Below are 23,073 nucleotides of genomic sequence, written 5' to 3'. Positions count from 1 at the left end.
TGACATCACACCTGGCCCTCTGCACCCACTATCCCCCTCTCCCACCACCTCGTTCCGCACACAGCACACAGGGAAACTGAGGCAGACACAGTATTCATGCAAAACTCTAACAAAATCCCCCACTTCGTCACAGGTGCTTTTCAAAATAAAAGTTTTGTGCGAAGGTTCCCTGCCCCAAAAACTAATCACGGGATTTTTTGGTTTTTAGAAAGGTTTCACAGGGATCTGGGCCACTTAAAACTAATGATCCCTGGGAAACATTCACTAGCTAGGAATTTTTCACAAAAATATCCCAAATGTTTCAATCTCTCCTGCCTCCCCCTCCCCCCCCGCCCCCACACCTCCTCGGCTTTAAAATATCTTCAGGACACAGAAAAAAACAGACATTTGAATTATTAGATAGATAGATAGATAGATAGATAGATAGATGATTAACCCTTGCCCTCCCATACCGACAGACGCAGTCACCATGATCCCAGCGTTATCAGCCATGTCAGGTTTCTATCTCGACCTGGTGGGTCCAAGGTGTCCCAGAGAATTTCATTTTTTTCCTGCATCTGAATCTGGTAATTCCCAAGACCCAGGAAACACACACGTGTCAAATACTGAGCTCAATACAATGCACAAAGAGCCCTTGCCCAGCGCTGAGATGTGACCACCTCTGGGGTGGGGAATGGGGGCTGTTTATATAAGGATCCCGGCTGGCGCTGAGATGCAGCCACCTCCAGGTGGGGCTGTGACGAAGTGGGACTGTTCTTAATGTTTCCTCCGAATATTGTGGGGGTGCCTCAGTTTCCCCTATGCAGTTCTTAAGTATCTAGGGGGTGGGGTAAGGGTGTATGATCATTGCAGAGCCCTACAGGGCAGGTGTGCAGGGGTCTGGACACAGAGAATGGCCGACACCCTGTTTCCTGGCAACTGATGGTCTGGGCCCATCCCCCCTGCAAGGTGAGAGCTGAAGGGTTGGAGAACAAAGGAATCAGGTGACCTCCTGGCCCGGGAAAGGGACAAAGCCCAGAGGAGGAGGGGCTGGAGGGAGTTTCAGTTTGGGGCTGGCTGGAGACATGGAGTAAAGGGCAGACATGGTTGTCTGACTCACTGCCCCCCAAAATGGACACAGCTGAGGGGTCCCGTTCTCTGCACCTGCAAACTCTGTTTTAGACCATGTTCCTGTCGTTTAATAAACCTCTGTTTTACTGTCTGGCTGAGAGTCACGTCTGACTGCGAAGTTGGGGTGCAGGACCCTCTGGCTTCCCCAGGACCCCGCCTGGGCGGACTCGCTGTGGGAAGCGCCCGGAGGGGCAGAGGATGCTGAATGCTCCGAGATCAGACCCAGGAAGGTGGAAGCTGGGTGAGCTGTGTGTCCTGCAGACAGGCTGCTCACAGAAAGGTGACTTCCCCAGAGTCCTAACCGGCTTCGTAGGGACAAGTTCCAGAGCATCGCCCAGGGACTCCGTGACAACTGGTGGGAGCGGTGGGATGTACTGCACCCCACGGATGGCGCTTCCTGCAGTAAGTGACTGGGGAGCAGTAAAACGAAGGGGAACTGACGAGGACCAGGCGTGCTGAAGGCTGAGAGAGGAGCGGTTTCGGGGGGCAGTTAAACCCTGGGAGTTTGTGACCAGCGAGAAGAAATGTGCAGTAATGGGGTGCCCCTGGGGACTGCGATGAGCAGTCTCAGGGGTGGAGGAGCCTGCGGCTTGGCCCTGGGAGAGAGAAGGACTTTTGCAGTAACAGGGTCCCCTGGGGATTGCAGCGAGCGGTCCCAGGAGCGGAGGAGTCTGCAGCTCAACCCTGGCAAAGAGGGGGTGACCTCGAGAAGGGCTGGCACACTAGGGGTTCTTCCTGGAAACCGTGGGGAGCTGAGAGCACACAGGCCTGTGAGTCCACAACAGCTTGGGAAGAGCGGAGTGATGGCCTGTCACCGTCTCCTGAAGAAGGACATTGTAACCCTGTGCAGAAAGAGAGGGTTGCGCATTGGGAAGTTCACCAAGGCACAGTTCATCGTGCAGCTGGAGGAGGATGACCGCTCTAAGGAACAGATTCCTGACCCCAAATGAGGCTACAGCAGGATCTGGGAGCAGCTGGAGTGGGAGCCAGGCACCCCCAAGACTCCTGTCCCCTACCAGACGAGGGTCTTCACGATCGGGTTCCCCATCGGGGAATCAGAGACAGACGGGATTGAAGCTGAGTCCGAGAGAGCAAGAGGACTGTGAGAGACGGCGAGAGCCCGAGAAAGAGCTGCAGCAGCAGCATGAACTGGCGATGGGGGAGCGGAGAGGCCTAGGGGACCTCCCAGGGGCGAGTGGGGATAGACCCCGGGGGGCCAGTTCCGCAGGGAACCTCGAAACTAAATTGCTGCCCCGGTTAAGGAGGGGGGGGGATGTGGATGCCACCTCTCTGCCTTTGAGCAGGCTGGCGATTTGAACCAGGGGGACCCTGCGGAAGAGCTCCGGTGTCTAGCTCCCTTGCTGGGTCCCAAGGCCATAGACTCTGTCAGCCAGATGGGTGGGGAGGTGGACAGGCTCCCACTCCTGACCCCAACCTATCTGTCTGTGTGGAGTTTCCTGGGGCCAGGCTGTCACGGAGTCCCTGGGCGATGCTCTGGAACTGCTCCCCATGAAGCCAGGCAGGATTCTGGGGTAGTCGCCTTTCTGGGAGCAGCCTGTCTTCAGGACACACAGCTCACACAGCTTCCACCTTCCTGGGTCTGACCTCGGAGCATTCAGCCTCCTCTGCCCCTCTGTGCGCTTCCCCCCAGCGAGTCCGCTCAGGCAGGGCTCCTGGGGAAGCCAGAGGGTCCTGCCCCACAACTCCGCAGTCAGACGTGACTCTCAGCCAGCCAGTAACACAGAAGGTTTATTAGACGACAGGAACATGGTCTAAAACAGAGCTTGTAGGTGCAGAGAACGGGACCCCTCCGCTGGGTCCATTTTGGGGGGCAGTGAGCCAGACAATCACATCTGCACTTCACTCCATGTCCCAGCCAGCCCCAAACTGAAACTCCCTCCAGCCCCTCCTCCTCTGGGCTTTGTTCCTTTCCTGGGCCAGGTGGTCACCTGATTCCTTTGTTCTCCAACCCTTTAGCTCTCACCTGGCAGGGGGGAAGGGCCCAGGCCATCAGTGGCCAGGAAACAGGGTGTCGGCCATTCTCTGTGTCCAGACTCCTGCACACACCGGCCCTCTAGGGCTCTGCAATGATCATACACCCTTACCCCACCCCCTAGATACTTAAGAACTGCCTAGGGGAAACTGAGGCACCCCCACACTATTCAGAGGAACCATTAAGAAGAGTCCCACTTCGTCACACAGGCCCCTCGGACCCCCAGTGGGAGCGGAAGGTGATGGTCAATGGGGAGACATTCCTGGGGTGGCGAGATCCTGGGACAGAGAGAACTGTTGTCAGGCCCTTGGTGGTGCACCCACAGAGGCTGAGGGGCTGTGTGAGCTGGGTGAGGGTCCCAGGGACGAAGCCCCTCGCCCTGCCTATGGCCCAGATCCCTGTGCAGACACAGGAGGGGTGGGGCTGGCTGGTCGTTAGGGTTCTCCAGGACACCAGCTGCGAGACCCTGTTGTGGGGTGACTGTGTCTCTTTGGGACAGGATCCAGGCCATGCTCCGATAACTGCCGAGGGTTTGAATTTGAATCCAGGGAACCAATCCAGGGAGTGAAGGGCAGACGTGGATGTCTGACTCACTGCCCCCCAAAATGGACCCAGCCGAGAGGTCCCGTTCTCTGCACCTGCAAGCTCTCTTTTAGACCATGTTCCTGTCGTTTAATAAACCTCTGTTTTACTGTCTGACTGAGAGTCACGTTGACTGCGAAGTTGGGGTGCAGGACCCTCTGGCTTCCCCAGGAGCCCGCCTGGGTGGACTCGCTTTGGGAAGCGCACAGAGGGGCAGAGGAGGCTGAATGCTCCGAGGTCAGACCCAGGAAGGTGGAAGCTGGGTGAGCTGTGTGTCCTGCACACAGGCTGCTCCCAGAAAGGCGAAATCCCCAGAGTCCTGACCGGCTTCGTAGGGAGCAGTTCCAGAGCATCGCCCAGGGACTCCGTGACAGGGGCATCTATTAAACAGCAACGGAGGGAAACCTCCCGGGCAGCTCATTAAAAAGAGTCAGAAACCAAACGGGGATTAACCACAGGCAGAATGTAACACACCAAACTCGGGGCCGGCCCAGACCCCGGGGTTCCTGCCCCGGAGCTCACCCCAGCGACCAGGGGTCTGCCCTGATCCGCATGGATCCAGCGCAGCGACTTCTAACCCACTAGACCTGGCAGCCACAGTCCCAGCAGGAATCTGCCCCGGGCTCTCTCCTTCCCCCACTGGCTGGGGACCTATGTCCAAGCAGCTGCGCCCCACTGTTCAATGGGACCCTCTCACCTGCTCTCAGTGGCTCTCACTCAGCCCCGAACTGGGGCCGGCCGGCCGGAGGTGGAGCAAACTCACCAACTGGAAACTTCCTGTTATGCAAGATCCGCTCAGCGACCAGCTTCCCAGCACAGCCGCTGGTGCCCACACGCAGGGGGGCAGAGCTGAGGTACCGCTGGCCTGGGGCAGAGCAGGCCAAGGTCTGGCTGGGGTGGGAGACTCGCAAGGGCCTGGCCATTGGGGCTGGTCCCAATGCCCCTAGGGGGTGCTGTGTTTCTTTTAGTTATAGGTTTCCCCCAAACCCTTGTGTATCTCAACACTGGGCAAGGAGTCCTTGTATAAACAGCCCCCGAGCCCCACCCCAGAGGCAGCCACATCTCAGCGCTGGGGAGAGGTCCCTGTGTAAACAGCCCCCAGGACCCAGGCCAGATTCAGCTGCATCTCACCTCTTAAGTCGAAGGACGGAGTCTGTGGCGGGCCGTGGAATCCAGCTGCCTCTCCTGATCCAGCCGTTGACCCGGGTCCCATCACAAGGGAGTCCCCAGACTCAGTGACCTCAAACAGGCGTTTGAGGACCTGAGAGACAGAAAACAAACATCTGCGCTCAATGGACCAGCTCCGATCTGCTGGCTTCTCCCCTGCTGAGAGACACTAGAGGGGAAGGACCCCGGGTCCCATTCCCACCCCCCAGAGCCAGCCAGTTCCCCACCCTGCAGCAGATCACATCCAGCACTCCCGAGAGGGGAAAGGCCCCATGCCCCATTCCTCCCACCCCGAGCCAATCCCCCCACGGTGGGGCCGGAAGCCGGCTGCCAGGAGGAGCTGGCCTGTATCTGAGACAATCTCCCTCTTCTGTCGATGGCCCCGAGATCTCCGGCCACTGGAACCAGCTTGTGCAAGACATGCGAGGGCCAGGTTCACACACTGACTTCCCCTTCCTGTCTTGAAATCTCACCTCTCGCCCCAGCCCTCGCCCTGACACTCGCACCCGCTCCCTGCCAGGCAGGTCTCTGCACGCACCCGGCTCTTCCCATTGGAGTCAGGATTGGCTAGCCGTCCTAACTGGGCATCTGCTGTTCCAGTGCGCTGTTCCCAGACGCCCCACCCCAGAGGCGGACGCATCTCAGCTCCAGGTGAGCAACCCCTGGACAGTGTCGCTGTGCGGCTCTTCCCCAGCTGCCCCACCCCAGACGCGGACACATCTCAGCTCGGGGTGAGTGATTAGTGTCTGCAGCGTGTTCAAGACGATGAGCGGTGTGAGCTGCTAGCGTTCAAATATTATTGTGTGACTGGAAAACGCAGTCAGAAAGGGATAGGGTGGGGACGGGGGGCAGGTAGTCAGGACTCCTGGGTTCTACCCCCTGCTCTGGGAGGGGAGTGAGGTCTAGTGGTCAGAGCAGGGTGGCTGGGAGCCAGGTCTCCTGGGTTCTCTCCAGGCTCTGGGTGGGGAGTGGGGTCTAGTGGTCAGAGCCGGGGGGTAATGGGAGCCAGGACTCCTGGGTTCCATCCACGGCTCTGGGAGGAGAGTGGGATGTAGAGGGTCTCAGAACCACGACTCCCGGGTTCTGTCCCTGGCTCTGGGAGGGGAGCTGGGTCCAGTGGGTTAGAGTGGGGGGCGGAGGCAGGGAGTCACGACTCCTGGGTTGTGTCCCAGCTCTGGGAGGAGAGTGGGGATTAGCAGGGCTCAGAGACCCGGACTCCTGGGTTCTATTTCAAGCCCCACAAGCAAGATGCAGCCTGCCTCTGTTGCAAGGAAGCCACAGGCAGCCCCAGACAGAGGGAGAGGAAGTCGGCAGGATGCTGATGCTGGGGTTTCTGAGACATCATCTCCCCTTCATCCCTGTCCGCACCGACTTCTGCTTTCACATTCCTATGCATGCCGCTTCCCCGGGTTCCAAGTCACAAAGCGTGAGGAACCCGGGCTGCAGGGTGGGAGAGCCAGGCCTGGGCCCCCCTCTGCAGGTCTAGGGGTGAGTGGAACTAGGGTGCGGGAAGGAGCTGGATGGTCTGTGGAGACTGGGGTGCCCCTCAATCCCGACCCGCAGCCCCTTCTTATCCCAGCCCTGGGCTCCCTGCCCCCACAGCTCTGCCACTGCCCCTCAAGCCCGAGCAGGGTCCTGCCCCAGGGCTCCCCCACCCTGGGGACAACACTGGAGGCGTCGGCTCAGGGGGCCACGTACAGCCCGGGGTTCCCCAGCTCTCATCTCTCCGCCTCCTTCCCGAGAGCACCTGAGGGCAGCAGAGGGATGGTGGGAAATGGAACTGCCGGGGGTTTCCCCTTCCCCATGGGGGTGGGTTTTGGGGGCAGGGAGGCCAGGCATTGCAGAGGAGGCAGTTATAGATACCCCAGGGGGAGCACATACGTGCAAACTTCTCTCCCAACCCCCAGCTGTGCTCCCCATATTGCCCCGCATGGAGCTGGGCGGGGCACAGACCCCTTGGGGCTCCCAGACACTGCACGGGGTCAGGGCAGCCCCCCAGGGATGGGGATGGGGGCTGGACCTCTCAGGGCTGGTCCATGCTCCTCCTGTCCTGCCCACTTATCCCGCCTCCTGGAGAAGGGCAGCCAATCAGGGGTGCTGCAGGAGGGAGGCAGCTCCCCCTTCAGGAGCTGAGAGGAGTTTTTAGGTAGGGGAGGGAAAGAGGGGGAGCGGCCTGTACCATTTTCTTGGGGGTGCAAGGAGCCATTGCCCCATACCATTTGCACAGAAAGGGAAGGGGGAGGAGGAGAGAGGCTCATACCATTTTAAATGGAAAGGAGGGGTGAGGAGTCAGTAGTCCACAATATTTTCATAGGGGGGAGGGGAGAGGAGTGAGTGGCCCATACCATTCTCATGGGTGAGGAAGAGGTAGGAGGGAGTGGCCCAAACCCTATTAACAGGTGAGAAGGGGGGGAAGGTGTGAGTGGCCAATACCATTTTTACGTGTGTCAGGGTTCCCTCCCCACTCCGAACTCTGGGGTACAGATGTGGGGACCTGCATGAAAGACCCCCTAAGCTTATTCTTACCAGCTTAGGTTAAAAACTTCCCCAAGGCACAAATCCTTCCTTGTCCTTGGATGGTACTGCAGCCACCACCAAGTGATTGAGACAAAAATTCAGGAAAAGAGTCACTTGGAGTCCCTTGTTCCCCAAAATATTCCCCCAAGCCCCTTCACCCCCTTTCCTGGGGAGGCTTGAGAATAATGAGAATACCGACCAGACCCTTTGTCCTTAGGACACTGAAAATCAAACAGGTTCTTAAAGAAGAACTTTATTTAAAGAAAAAGTAAAAGAATCACACCTGCAAAGTCAGGATGGAAGGTAACTTTCCAGAGTAATAAAAAGATTTAAAACACAGAGGATTCCCCTCTAGGCTCAGCTTCAAAGTTACAAAAAACAGGAATAAAACTCCCTCTTAGCATAGGGAAAATTCACAAGCTAAAACAAAAGATAATCTAACACATTTCCTTGCCTTTACTTACACTTTCTGTAATTTTAGATGTGTCATTTCAGGTATCTTTTCAGGAGATGTTTTACCTACTAGGTCTCTCTCTCTGTCCAGAGAGGGAACACCCAAAGAGAGCACAAACAAAACCTCTCCCCCCACCCCCAGATTTGAAAGTATCTTCTTTCCTTATTGGTCCTTTTGGTGAGATACCAACCAGGTTATTTGAGCTTCTTAACCCTTTACAGGTAAAGTGATTCTGTACCTCTGGCCAGGAGGGATTTTATGTCCCTGCATACATAAAAGTTGTTACCCTTCCCTTTATATTTATGACAACATGTGAGCAGCGGGGAGGAGGGAGTGGCCTTTACTAGTCTCACAAGAGCCTGTCCTCGGGCGGGGGGGAGGGGGGGAGGAGTGGCCCCTACCATTCTCAGAAGAATGGGGAGGAGGGAGTGGCCAGTACCATTTTCATCGGGGGAGGAGAGTCCCAGCTGGGGATAAGCCAACGGGCCACAAACAACAGGATGTGTGGAGTCAAAGCACAAATCTGTAGATTTTAAAAGCCAGTCTCAGGATTCTTAGAGCAAATCTCACAATTTTTAACCAGTCTCAAGATTTTTAAAGCAAACCATGGGATTGATTAGCGAATTTCGGGGACAAGGGGTTGTCATGAAGTTCACATTAAATCTCTGGATGTTTCAGTGAATCCTAGAATCACAGACCCACAGGGTGAGAAGGGACCGCAGGGGTTACCTAGTCCAACCCCTGCCAAGATGCAGGATTTGTTGGGTCTAACCCATCCCAGACAGATGCTCTCCAGCCTCCTCTCAAAACCCTCCAGTGAAGGAGCTTCCAAGACCTCCCTGGACATCTGGTCCATTGTCTGACTGCTCTCACAGCTGGGGAGATTGCCCTGAGATTTAATCTCAATCAATTCTGCTGTGGTTTGAACCATTGCCCCTTGTCCTGCCCTCTGTGGGGAGAGAGAACAACTTTTCTCCAGCTTCTTTCTGGGAGCCTTTCCAGTATTTGAAACCCTGATCATGTCCCCCGCCCCCAATCTCTTTTCCAAACTAACCGTGCCCAGTTCCTTCAGGCTGTGCCCCTAGGGCTTCCGTTCCATCCCTTTGATCATCTTTCTCCCTCGCCTCCGGATCCTTTCCAGTTTCTCTGCATCCTTTCTACACATTGGTGACCGAAACTGGACACGGTCCTCCAGCTGAGGCCTAGCCAGCGCCGAGTAGAGTGGGACTGGCACCTCCTGGGACTTGCTGTGAGGATGGGACGCAGCAGGGAGGGGGGAGTGTTGACCTGGGAATGTGCCCTGGGGAGGGGAGACCTGAGAGCCTGTCACCTGAGCCAGGAGGGGGAAGGGGAGGTGACACCTCTGCCCGGGAATGTGGAGGGAGGCTGCAGCAGGGAACCTGCTGGGGGGGTTTAGTTTCAGTTTGGGGCTGGGTGGAGGAACGCAGGGAACCCCAGGGCTGGGGTCTAAGCTCCCTGCTCCCCCAGAAGGACTTGACTGAGGGGTCCTGGGTGTACCCACAAGCTCTGTTTTGGACTGTGTTCCTGATAATAATAAATACAATAAACCTTCTGTTTTACTGGCCGGCTGAGAGTCTCAGTGAATCCCAGGAAGAGGGGTGCAGGGCCTGGACTCCCCCACACTCCCTGACACTTGCATGCTCTGCCTCTGGTAATGCAACCGGAAATTGCATTTGATTTTCTTTGCAGCAGCATCGCATTGCTGATTCCTGTCAAGGTTGTGATCCACCCCAACACCCAGCTCCTTCTCAGCAGTGCTGCTGCCCGGCCAGTTCTTCCCCATCCTGTATTTGTGCAGTTGGGTTTTCTTCCCTACGTGGAGCACCTTCCATTTGTCCTTCATGAATTTCATTGTGTCGTCTACAGCCCAGTCCTGCAATTTATCCAGTTGGCAACTCCCCCCAGCTTTGTGTCATCTGCAGATGTGATCAGTCTGCTCCTTAGTCCTACATCCAGGTCATTGAGAAAGATGTTAAACAACACAGGACCCAGAACAGATCCCCTGTGGGACTTCCGTTGAGACTTCTCTAGAATCCAATATCTTCCATTAATAGTTACTCCTTATTTGCCGTTGTTTAACCAGTTATGTATCCACTTAATGGTAGTTCCACCCAGCCCACACTTCTCCACAAGAACGGCCAGACTGGGTCAGAACAAAGGTCCGTCTAGCCCAATATCCCATCTTCCGACATTGGCCAACTTCAGGTGCCCCCAGAAGGAATGATCGGAGCAGTAATCATCAAGTGATCCATCCCCTGTCTCCCATTCCCAGCTTCTGGGAAACAGAGGCTAAGGACACCATGCCTGCCCATCCTGGCTAATAGCCATTGATTGACTTTCTCACCAGCTTTGCCCGTTACTTTGGGGTACGCTCATTTATTAGGGTTACCCTTCTGGGCGGGGGAGGTGTTCTGTATTTCTATCAAGATACCGCTTGTGTCACTTGTGTTCTCACAGGGAGCTCAACTTCTCCCTGCTGCTCAGCCCTCCCAATGGCGCTATCCTGCAGGACCTCGGTTCCCCAGGGCTGGGCTCTTCCAGCCCCAGAATCAGACAAACACACACAAATTAACAGAGCGTGTCTGAGAGGACCGGGTTAATCAGCACTCCCAACCTAACCCCTTAGATGTCCCTGGCCCCAGTAGGCTGGGTCGACCAGCTATTCTAAGCTCCCACCCTCCTATGTCCCTGGTTCAGCACGTCTCTATCCCCACTTCAACGTTACAATTGTTCTGGTCGTAACCCGCTTGATGAGCAAACCCCACAGGATTTTAGGGCGCTGCTGTCATGGAGTCCCTGGGCGATGCTCTGGAGCTGCTCCCCATCAAGCCAGGCAGGACTCTGGGGAAGTCTCCTTTCTGTGAGCAGCCTGTCTTCAGGACACACAGCTCCCCCGGCTCCACCTTCCTGGGTCTGACCTCGGAGCATTCAGCATCCCCTGCCCCTCCGTGCCCTTCCCACAGCGAGTCCGCTCAGGCGGGGCTCCTGCGGAAGCCAGAGGGTCCTGCTCCTCAATCCTCAGTCAGACGTGACTCTCAGCCAGCCAGTAAAACAGAAGGTTTATTAGACGACAGGAACATGGTCTAACCCAGAGCTTGCACGTGCAGAGAACAGGACCCCTCAGGTGGGTCCATTTTGGGGGGCAGTGAGCCAGACAACCATGTCTGCACTTCACTCCATGTCCCAGCCAGCCCCAAACTGAAACTCCCTCCAGCCCCATCTCCTCTGGGCTTTGTCCCTTTCCCGGGCCAGGAGGGCACCTGATTCCTTTGTTCTCCAACCCTTTAGCTCTCACCTTGCAGGGGCGGGAAGGCCCAGGCCATCAATTGCCAGGAAACAGGGTGTCGGCCATTCTCTGTGTCCAGACCCCTGCACACACCTGCCCTCTAGGGCTCTGCAAGGATCATACACCCTTACCGCACCCCCTAGATACTTAAGAACTGCATAGGGAAAACTGAGGCATCCCCACACTATTCAGAGGAAACCTTAAGAACACCTCACTGCCTTTGAGCATTATCTTTGAAAACTCATGGCGATCGGGGGACGTCCCGGACGACTGGAAAAAGGCTAATGTAGTGCCCATCTTTAAAAAAGGGAAGAAGGAGGATCCTGGGAACTACAGGCCAGTCAGCCTCACCTCAGTCCCTGGAAAAATCATGGAGCAGGTCCTCAAGGAATCAATTCTGAAGCACTTAGAGGAGAGGAAAGTGATCAGAAACAGCCAGCATGGATTCAGCAAGGGCAAGTCATGCCTGACTAATCTAATTGCCTTCTATGATGAGATTACTGGTTCTGTGGATGAGGGGAAAGCAGTGGAAGTGTTGTTCCTTGACTTTAGCAAAGCTTTTGACAGTGTCTCCCACAGTATTCTTGCCAGCAAGTTAAACAAGTACGGGCTGGATGAATGGACTATAAGGTGGATAGAAAGTTGGCTAGATTGTCGGGCTCAACGGGTAGTGATCAATTGCTCCCTGTCTAGTTGGCAGCCGGTATCAAGTGGAGTACCCCAAGGGTCGGTCCTCTGGCCGGTTTTGTTCAATATCTTCATAAATGATCTGGAAGATGGTGTGGACTACACCCTCAGCAAGTTTGCAGATGACACTAAACCGGGAGGAGAGGTTGATACGCTGGAGGGTAGGGATAGGATACAGAGGGCCCTAGACAAATTAGAGGATTGTGCCAAAATAAATCTGATGAGGTTCAACAAGGAGAAATGCAGGGTCCTGCACTTAGGATGGAAGAACCCAATGCACCGCTACAGACTAGGGACCGAATGGCTAGGCAGCAGTTCTGCAGAAAGGGACCTAGGGTGACAGTGGACGAGAAGCTGGATATGAGTCAGCAGTGTGCCCTTGTTGCCAAGAAGGCCAATGGCATTTTGGGAAGTATAGGTAGGGGCATTGCCAGCAGATCGAGGGTCGTGATTGTTCCCCTCTATTCGACTTTGGTGAGGCCTCCTCTGGAGTCCTGTGTCCAGTTTTGGGCCCCACACTACAAGAAGGAGGTGGAAAAATTGGAAAGAGTCCAGCGGAGGGCAACAAAAATGATTAGGGGACTGTGACACATGCCTTATGAGGAGAGGCTGAGGGAACAGGGATTGTTTAGTGTGCAGAAGAGAAGAATGAGGGGGGATTTGATAGCTGCTTTCAACTACTGAAAGGGGGTTCCAAAGAGGATGGATCTCGACTGTTCTCAGTGGTAGCTGGTGACAGAATGAGGAGTAATGGTCTCAAGTTGCAGTGGGGGAGGTTTAGGTTGGATATTAGGAAAAACTTTTTCACTAGGTGGGTGGTGAAACACTGGAATGCGTTACCTAGGGAGGGGGTGGAATCTCCTTCCTTAGATATTTTTAAGGTCAGGCTTGACAAAGCCCTGGCTGGGATGATTTAGTTGGGGATTGGTCCTGCTTTGAGCAGGGGGTTGGACAAGATGATCTCCTGAGGTCCCTTCCAACCCTGATATTCTATGATTCTATGATTCTATTGCCAGGTCATAACCACAGGGAAGCCAAACAAACAAAACAGTGATACTATTAAATCCAACTCAAATTTGATTATTAAACTCAGGTTTATAACACTCTAACTGATCACACAAGTCAGGGTCAGAAGGCTACACCTCGAGAGACAGAGAGCGAGAGCTGGGTTCTCACCACTCCGTGAAGCTGGAATCGATCGGGGGACCCAGGTGTTGGTGGTAGCTGAGGGTCCGGCGTGCTGGAGACAGGCAGAGCCCCCAGCACGATCAGTCAGGAGAAGATGAAGTCCCAATGGAAGTGATGCAGATTTTGGATCCAGGCATCAGAACACTTACTTGAGCATGGGTCGGGGATTTTCCAGAGAAACAACAATGGTTCAAGGGAGAACTCTAGATTTGTTGATGTGTAAACAAGGGAGAATACCAAAGCTGTTTTGATCAGGCTAGACCATGGGAGCTGATCATTCCTGGCTATGGGCGGTGTTCCTTGGAGGGAGCTCACAATGCAGTCAGGCGGCTTCATTATTTTGGATCCCAATAAAGGATTTATTACTCAAATTGGTCTGATAACTAATGAGCTGGGGGTGTGCAGGCGTGGGTTCATTAACATCTGGAGCAGAGATCCCCCATCATGCAGTGCTTCCCTGCTTTTCTGGCCCCAGAGTTCCCTGCGGTTCTTGCCTTGGAATCTCTGTTCTCCATTCTGTCTGCTAATGGAGACGCCTCCTTGTCCCATCTTCGATGCAAATGAGGCTAGGGGAGTTGCCTTAATTCTGTCATCCTTATCCCAGGGATTTAGGTGTGTCTCCCACGGCCTTTTCATTGGTTTTCATAAGTCATTCTTCTGGTGTAGATTTGGTTCAAGCAGAGGTTGGGGGGGGGGGGGTGGGACACGGTCTTCGTGAGACAGACAGACTGGGTACAGCGCCATGCTTCCCCAAGAACACAGAGCTGCTAGGTAACAACCTATCCTCCATTAATTTATTCAGTTCTTATTTGAACAATGTTATAGTTTTGGCCTTCACAACATCCTCTCGCAAGGAGTTCCACAGGTTGACTGTGTGTAGTGTGAAGACTGTGTGTTTGTTTGTTTTAAACCTGATGCCTATTAATTCCATTTGGGGACTTCTAGTTCTTGTGTTATGGGAAGGAATAAAGAACACTTCCTGATTTACTTTCTCCACACCTGTCATGATTTTACAGACCTCGATCACATCCCCCCTTAGTCGTCTCTTTTCCAAGCTTTAGAGTCCCACTCTTATTAATCTCTCCTCATATGGCAGCTGTTCCATACCCTGCTTCATTTTCGTTGCCCTTTTCTGAACTTTTTCCAATTCCAATTTGAGATGGGACCACCAGAACTGCACGCAGCGTTCAAGCTGTGGGCGCCCCATGGATTTCGATAGAGGCAATGTGATATTTTCTGTCTTATTCTCTGCCCCTTTCTTCATGATTCCCAACATTCTGTTCACTTTTTTGACGGCCGCCGCACATTGAGTGGATGATTTCAGAGAACTACCCGCAGTGACTCCAAGATCTCTCCCTTGAGCGGTAACAGCTAATTTAGCCCCCCATCATTGTATATGTATAGGGGGGATTATGCTTTCCAATGTGCATGACTTTGCATTTACTAACACGGAATTTCATCTGCCATTTTGTTACCCAGTCATCCAGTTTTGTGAGATCCCTTTGTAGCTCATCGCACTCAGCTTTAAACTTAACTCTCTTGAGTAGTTTTGTATCATCTGCAAATTTTGCCACCTCACTGTTTACCCCTTTTTCCAGATCGTTAATGAGTATGTTGAAAGCACTGGTCCCAATACAGACCTCTGGGGGACACCGCTATTTACCTCTCTCCACTGTGAAAATTGACCATTTATTCCTATCCTTTGTTTCCTATCTTTTAACCAGTTACTGATCCAGGGGAGGACCTTCCCACGTATCCCATGACAGCTTACTTTGCTTAAGAGCCTTTTGGGAGCGAACTTGTCAAAGGCTTTCTGAAAATCTAAGTACATCAACTGGGTCACCCTTGTCCACATGCTTGTTGACTCCCTCACAAAATTTGAGTAGATTGGTGAGAATCTTTAGAAAAACCGTGTTGAGTCTTCCCCAACAAATGATGTTCATCTAGGCGTCTGATCATTCTGTTCTTTGCTATAGTTTCAAAAAGTTTGCCTGGCACTGAAGTTAGGCTTAGCGGCTTCTAATTGCTGGGATCACCTCTGGAGCTTTTTTAAAAAAATTGGTGTCACATTCGCTATCCTCTCGTCATCTGGTACAGAAGCTGATTGAAATGCTAGGTTACATACCATCATTAGTAGTTCTGCAGTTTCACTTTTGAGTTCCTTCAGAAGTCTTCTCCAGCTTACTTATGAGAATGTCCTGTGGGACAATGTCAAAAGCCTTGCTGAAGTCCAGGTATGTGATGTCCACCGTTTTCCCCTGCCATTAACCAATTAGCTTGTCAAAGAAGGAAATCAAGCTGGTTTGGCAGGATTTGTTCTTGGTAAATCCAGGCTGGTGATCACCCCTTCGTCCTCCCGTATTGAAGGTTTTATACATTGCTCTAGTAGCATTCCAGGTGTCGGGGTCAGGCTGACTGGTCCGCAGTTGCCCAGCTGCTCCTTTTCCCCCTTTTAAAGATGGCCACTCCGTTAGCCCTTCTCCCGTCTTCTGCGACCTCTCCTAGCATCCATCAGTTTGCAAATATTATTGCCAGTGGCTCCAAGTTTTCTTCAATTAATTCCTTCAGCATTCTAGGTTGAAAAGCGTGCTGCCCCACTGATTTGAATTCATTCATATTGGTCAGAACATCTCTGACGGGTTCTTTCCTTCTCCCGAACTGACGCCCTTCCCCTTTGTCATCCGTGGTAACTTTGCTGGCCGCCCGCTCACATCTTGGTGTTTGTGGGAAGATGGAAGCAGAGCAGGCTCTGAGCAGCGCTGCCTTCCCACCATCTTCTCTCACCAGCTCGGGATTTTCTGGCTGATCTCGTGATTCTTGGAGAAAATCTCAGCTTTTTCACTAATTGAAGGATTTTTTTAGCCCACGATCTCTCGGGACCGTCTCCTGATTTGGGGATTTGGAGGGGTCACTGTGCTGTCAGTAGCCCCAGATCAGCCCCCTGCAGAGCCCAGCAGCACTGATGGTCCCCAAGGCAGATCTTTCCCCCTGTAAACAGCTTCTGCTCTCACACACCCCACCCTCCCGGTCTGTCTCTAGGTCTGTCCCAGCTGGACGCCCCAGCCATGGGCAGAGCCCTGCTTCCACAGCAGGATGCCGGAGAATGGGAGCTCCCAGCTCAGGGCCCCCCCTGGAGAGAAGGGAGTCCTGCCCTCCATATGGCCACGCTGAGAGTCCTGATCCTCGCCCTGCTCTGGAGGGGTAAGTAAGCAGCCCCTGCAGCCCCAGTGCAGGGGGAAGGGCAGAACCCGCGCTACGCAGGGCCAGGTCTGTCCCAGGCCACGGAAGGGAGACTGGCCAGAGGGGGAGGGGAGCCCGATGCCCTCGTGCGGTGCGAGGGGGCACCGAGCAACAGGGAGCGGTCAGGGGGCTCGACTTAGGGAGGGATGGAAACTAAATGGAGTGAGGTTTGGTTGAGGACCCAGGGCTGGGCTCACAGGGGGCTGCAGGTCGGGAGTGAGGGCACCGGCAGAGGTGTCGGGGGAGCTCAGGGTTGGTCTCTGCTCTCTGTGGCTCCCACTTCGATCCCTCTCCGTCCCCTGCAGGGTCCCTGTCCCTGGAGTCTGGTTATTCCCTGGGGCTGCCGCAGTCGGTGTCGGTGCAGACGGGTCTCTGCGTTCTCGTCCCCTGCACCTTCGCGTACCCAGCCTGGTACGACACCGACAATCCCCAGGACTGGCTCTAAGGACACTGGTACAAGGAGCCCGCAACTGCGGGCCAGGATCCGCCCGTGGCCAGCACTAACCTCAGCGAGAGCGTGTCTCAAGAGACCCAGGGCCGGTTCCGGCTGGCGGGGGATCTGGCACGTGGCGACTGCTCCCTGCAAATCAGCGACGCCCGACGGACGGATGCAGGGAGATATTTCCTTAGGGTTGAGAAAGGAAACTTTAAATATAGTTACCGCCCCAATCTGTATCGCGCTCACCCTACGCTCGCGATCTCTGTTCCAGGTAAGAGCAGCCGCAGTCACCGCTCCTCAGCCCCCCTGAGCCAGTCCCTGGCCTGGGGCCGGATCGGGGCCAGAGCCCCTGGGGGGAAAGGCCCCGTGTCCCCCAGTGATTCTCTCCCCTCTCCCCGTGTCTCAGGGCTGACGGAAGAGCCAGAGATCCAGATCTCGCCGGCGCGGGGGCTGCCAGGGACGCTGCTGGCCGGGGAGCCGGTGACTGTGACCTGCACGGCCCCCGGGCGCTGCTCCGGGCCCCCTCCCCGAATCACCTGGACGGGGCCGTTCAGCGACACAGCCCGGGACGTCTCAGCCCTGCTGGCGAACGACACCTGGGCCCGCAGCTCCGCGCTGCACTTCACACCCGCCCCGGGGGACCACGGCAAAGTGCTCGTCTGCAGAATTACCTACCGCCCACCACGGGGACCTTCCACCCGCAGAACCGTCCGGCTACACGTCGGCTGTGAGTGACCCCCCCAGCCCCTCCATGCCGGGCCCCAGCCCCCCCTGCTGGGATCCACACCCCCCTGGGCTCCCCAGCCCTGCCCTCCAGCCCCTCCCCTAACTCAGCCCTGTGCTGAGATCCCCACCCCCCACCCTGCACCTTCAGCCAATTCTACTCCAGACCCCTTCTCCCCCACACCATGCAGCCCCTTCTCTCTTGGGATTTTCACTCCTTCCTGCCACGTTGGCTATGGCTTCCTCCTCCCATCCACATGCCCCGTCCTCAGGCCCTTCTCCTCTGGGATCCTCTCTACCCCCGACCTGCCCTGCCCCCAGAATCCTCCTGTGCTGGGATCCACCCACTATTCCAGTCCCCCCTTGCTGGGATTCCCCCCCTCACACCAGACACCCCAACTCCCCCCGAGATCCTCCCGCGCTGTCCCACCGCCTCTCCTCCACCCCGTCCCCTTTCTGCCGGGATCGGTGGATGCTCTCTGTGGGGCAGAGTGTTAACGGGACCCAGTCGCTGTCTGGCACAAAACACACTCCAGGGTCCGTGCCCAGAGACCTCGGCCCGCCCTACCCGAGGGCAAACCCCCATTAACTGGCCCGTGACCCCCGCGCTGCAGATCCAGGCCAGAGGGCAAATCAGCAGCCGCCTTTGGGAGGTGAAGGACCAAATCGGGCTTCACTGTAAGGACGGCCCTTGTTCCCATCAGCCGGAGGGAGATTTAGAAGGAAACTCGCCCCCCGCCCTGCCCCGTGTCTGAGCCCAGGCCCCAGCCCGACCCCGAACGTCTACACAGGCCTCGGAGGAAACGTCCGTGCTGCAATCACAGACCCGCAGCCCGAGCCCCGCGAGCCCGACCCAACGGACCCAGGCTCTGGGCCTCGGCGCCGCGGGGCTTTGAGGGCAGCATGGACGGACCCTGCCAGGCCTGGCCAGAGGGCACCAGCATCCGGCTCCTCCGGATGTTGCTTTCAAAATACCCAGGCCTGGCCGGGGGCCAAAGGAGAAGGCTGGGGAGAGACGAACCGAGCGGAGAAGGCAAAGGACCCACAAGGGGGGTCTCCAACCCTTTAGCTCTCACCTTGCACGGGGGAAGGGCCCAGGCCATCAGTTGCCAGGAAACAGGGTGTCGGCCATTCTCTGTGTCCAGACCCCTGTACACACCTGCCCTCTAGGGCTCTGCAACGATCATACACCCTTACCCCACCCCCTAGATACTTAAGAACTGCCTAGGGGAAACTGAGGCACCCCCACACTATTCAGGGGAAACATTAAGAACAGTCCCACTTTGTCACACAAGTGTCCCTGTCTAAGCTCAGTGATCACTAGCGCCCCCGCCCCCTCGGTGATATCCAGCCCCCCTGATCCTCCCTCTCTGGTTTGTGTTACAGACTTGCCCAGCCCTCCCAACATCACCTGGACCCTGACCAGGAACGGACGTCCCGGTGAGAGGCTGCGCTGCAAGCCCCGGGGATCAGCGATCGCCTCCGAGTCACGCTCTGCCCGCGGTCCGGAGAGCCCGAGGAACCGCGGGGCTGTGGGGAGCAGTGGTGGGGGGAGCAAGCCTGGTTCCCTCTCTCTAGAGCCCAGGGTGGCGTTAAGGGGGCGCTGGGCAGCGGGCAGGAGATGGGTTAGGGACCGATCGCTGCGACGGAGACCTGCTGCCATGGCAAGGCACCGAGATTGTGCGCCCACCCCAGAGGGGCCAGGTCTCAGCGCCGGGTGAGGGGTCCCTGCATAACCAGCCCCCCACCCCACCCCAGTAGTGACTCCGCATCTTGGCTCCTTGGTGGGGAATCTCTGGGGGGACCAAACCCGCCTGCTCCTCTCTTCCAGTGCCAGATGCCTGGGGAGCTGAGGGCGACGTCGTGTCTCTGGAGACCCAGGAGGGCGACTCCCTGAGCCTGGGCTGTGAGGCTGGGGGCAGACCCGAGGCCACCCTGAGCTGGGCCAAGGGGAACGAGTCCCTGAGCCCCGGCCAGGGAGGGGCCGGGCGCCTGGAGCTGCTGAATCTCAGCAGAGGGGACGCTGGGGAGTATCGGTGCTGGGCGAAGAATCCCTTTGGGTCGGCCAGCCGGGCCCTGTGTGTGCACGTGCGGTGTAAGGCATTTGGGGGTGCTGGGCGAGACAGAGGGGCCCCAGTGGGGGGTGCTGGGCTGCAGGGGGTGGGGGTGGTCAGGAGGGGGGGCTGTGGTACAGGGGGTGGGCGGGGGATCCATGGGGGGCGCGGGGCTGCAGGGGGGCAGGGGGTCAGTGGGGGGTGCTGGGCAGCGGAGCAGGGGGTCCGTGGGGGGCGCTCTCCAATCTAATATGTTGCCGTGGGTATTTCAGCTCCAGTGGGGACTCTGCAAATCACCGTCTCCAGAGCCAACAGGAGCGACCCCCAGCTGTTCCAAGGTATCGCTAGGGGGCAGGGCAAGGGGCATGCGGCCTTCCCCCTCTAGGGGGCGCTGGCCCCAATCCGGCCCCCAGGCAGGGCCTGGCTGGCTCAGGGTGCGAGTGGCTCTGTGTTATTCCCGTTCCCAGATCCCGGCACCCCGGTGGGGAACGGCTCACAACTCACAGCCCGGGAGGGCGACTCCCTGCGGTTCCTCTGCTCCGTCGCCAGCAACCCCCCGGCTGTGCTGGGCTGGGTGAGGGGGGGCCGAGCCGTCGAGGGCGCCCGCCCCACGGGGGAGAATCAGCTGCAGCTGGAACTGCCCAACGTGACGGCGGAGGACGGGGGGCTGTACGGGTGCTGGGCCCGGAACGGGGAGAGCTCTGCCCAGGGGACATTCCAGCTGCTCGTCGAGTGTGAGTGGGGATCAGCCCTGGGACGCTGACACTGGAGAGTAGCAGTGTTAATCCGTGGGACTCCTCGCCACTGAGTTCTAGCTGGTGTCGCAGGGTGCCTGGCCCTTTTAAATCAGCCAACCCCCCCACCTCCGTGCCATAGTTAATTAGCTGCTTCGGGGTAGCCCCAAGAGGGGCAGCTGAGGCTGCATAAAAGGGCCGTGAGCACCCAGGCTAAGGGTGGAGAAACAGGTGGGTTGGTGTGAAGCGCAGCGGGCCAAGGATGGGGCCGGATCAGCACCTTGGGGCAAGCCAAAATTGACAAACAAGGGCAGAAGAACCTGTGGGACTCCCTCCCACTGGATATTTACAGTTTAATCTATGGGACTCCCTTCTTCTGGGTGTTAGAAGTGTTAACCCATGGGACTCCCTGCCACTAAGTTTCTCTTCTGCCTCGGCTCCAACCCCCATGGGATCTACACTGTCCTGCTGAGCCCACTAGAAACAGGTGGGAGCCCTTCCCCTCTATGGGGCGCTGGCTCTGATCTGACCCCGGCGGGGGATTGGCTGGCTTGGTGTGGGGCGGGGATTGGGCCACGGGACCTTTCCCATCAAGGAGATGCCAGCTCCTATCTGACCCCAGGGCGGGGTTGGCTGGCTCAGGGGCTGGGGAATTTCCCCTCTAGGGGGTGCTGGCTCCGACCTGACCCCAAGGTGGGGTTGGCTGGCTCAGGGAATGGGGAATTTCCTCTCTAGGGGCCACTGGCTCCGACCTGGTCCCAGGGCTGGGCCTGGCTGGCTTGGGGCAGGGGTTGCAGGCATCTATCCCAGACTCTCGGCTTGTTCCAGCTCCCACAGGTGGCCTCACTCGGGCATTTATTGAAATCAGCTGCAAACTCGTCTTCATGGCGACTGGATTCTTCCTGGCCTATTACCTCACCCTGCTCTATTACGGACGGTAACTCAGCCACTGACCCACCCACCAACCTACCCACCCACCCATCTACCCACCTACCTACCGTCTATCTATCCACCTACCCAACTATGTACCAACCCACCAACCTCTGTGTCTATTCATCCCCATACACCCATCTATCTATCTATCTATCTATCTATCTATCTATCTATCTATCTATCTATCTATCTATCTATCCATCCCCATCCACCCCTCTATCTATCTATCCATCCATCCCCATCCACCCCCTCTATCTATCGATCTATCTATCTATCCCCATTCACCCCTCTATCGATCTATCTATCTATCCCCATACACCCCATCTATCTATCTATCCACACCTCCACCCACATACATATCCCAGAATCTCTCTCCCAGGACACCCTGCTGCTGTCGTGGAAGGAGAAGAAAGGACAGGCCGGGGGCCCGGGAATCCATGGTGCCCGAGTCCGGTGTCTAGATCGGGCCGTTCCTCAGCCACCGAAGAGCCGACAAGGAATTGGAATCTCACAGGATTGAGGAAAAGGAGAACGAGACCTCAGCTGAGCCCAGGGGTAGAAGCAGACATAGAACAGGTCACCTGGGCCTCCTCTCTTCCCTCCATTGTCCTCCCACTTGCCAGAACCGTCTGGCTCCCAAGATGGGCTCGGCCTCTGGGCCACTGGTTGCTAATGTCCATAATATCCCGGCCATTGTCCAGGGTCCCGGCTGCCAGGTGACATCACACCTGGCCCTCTGCAACCACTATCCCCCTCTCCCACCACCTCGTTCCGCACACAGCACACAGGGAAACTGAGGCAGACACAGTATTCATGCAAAACTCTAACAAAATCCCCCACTTCGTCACAGGTGCTTTTCAAAATAAAAGTTTTGTGCGAAGGTTCCCTGCCCCAAAAACTAATCACGGGATTTTTTGGTTTTTAGAAAGGTTTCACAGGGATCTGGGCCACTTAAAACTAATGATCCCTGGGAAACATTCACTAGCTAGGAATTTTTCACAAAAATATCCCAAATGTTTCAATCTCTCCTGCCTCCCCCTCCCCCCCGCCCCCACACCTCCTCGGCTTTAAAATATCTTCAGGACACAGAAAAAAACAGACATTTGAATTATTAGATAGATAGATAGATAGATAGATAGATAGATAGATAGATAGATAGATAGATAGATAGATAGATGATTAACCCTTGCCCTCCCATACCGACAGACGCAGTCACCATGATCCCAGCGTTATCAGCCATGTCAGGTTTCTATCTCGACCTGGTGGGTCCAAGGTGTCCCAGAGAATTTCATTTTTTTCCTGCATCTGAATCTGGTAATTCCCAAGACCCAGGAAACACACACGTGTCAAATACTGAGCTCAATACAATGCACAAAGAGCCCTTGCCCAGCGCTGAGATGTGACCGCCTCTGGGGTGGGGAATGGGGGCTGTTTATATAAGGATCCCGGCTGGCGCTGAGATGCAGCCACCTCCAGGTGGGGCTGTGACGAAGTGGGACTGTTCTTAATGTTTCCTCCGAATATTGTGGGGGTGCCTCAGTTTCCCCTATGCAGTTCTTAAGTATCTAGGGGGTGGGATAAGGGTGTATGATCATTGCAGAGCCCTACAGGGCAGGTGTGCAGGGGTCTGGACACAGAGAATGGCCGACACCCTGTTTCCTGGCAACTGATGGTCTGGGCCCATCCCCCCTGCAAGGTGAGAGCTGAAGGGTTGGAGAACAAAGGAATCAGGTGACCTCCTGGCCCGGGAAAGGGACAAAGCCCAGAGGAGGAGGGGCTGGAGGGAGTTTCAGTTTGGGGCTGGCTGGAGACATGGAGTAAAGGGCAGACATGGTTGTCTGACTCACTGCCCCCCAAAATGGACACAGCTGAGGGGTCCCGTTCTCTGCACCTGCAAGCTCTGTTTTAGACCATGTTCCTGTCGTTTAATAAACCTCTGTTTTAC

General features: G+C 56.0%; 1 protein-coding gene across 1 annotated transcript; it reads left to right on the top strand.

Annotated features, from left to right (window-relative positions):
- The first annotated feature begins 16,070 nt into the window (after window positions 1-16,070).
- On the top strand, window positions 16,071-20,461 carry LOC140902507 (sialic acid-binding Ig-like lectin 13). Its single transcript, XM_073322654.1, is given in 7 exon segments — window positions 16,071-16,206; window positions 16,551-16,955; window positions 17,091-17,411; window positions 18,794-18,847; window positions 19,239-19,502; window positions 19,734-19,799; window positions 19,929-20,461. Coding segments are annotated over 7 exon segments (1,542 nt in total). The 3' UTR covers window positions 20,225-20,461.
- The last annotated feature ends 2,612 nt before the right edge of the window (window positions 20,462-23,073 follow it).

Source organism: Lepidochelys kempii, chromosome 24 (genome assembly GCF_965140265.1).
Source record: "Lepidochelys kempii isolate rLepKem1 chromosome 24, rLepKem1.hap2, whole genome shotgun sequence".
Lineage (NCBI taxonomy): Eukaryota > Metazoa > Chordata > Testudines > Cheloniidae > Lepidochelys > Lepidochelys kempii.
The sequence above is the reverse complement of the archived record's forward strand: the minus strand, read 5'-3'. Positions and strand labels throughout refer to the sequence as shown.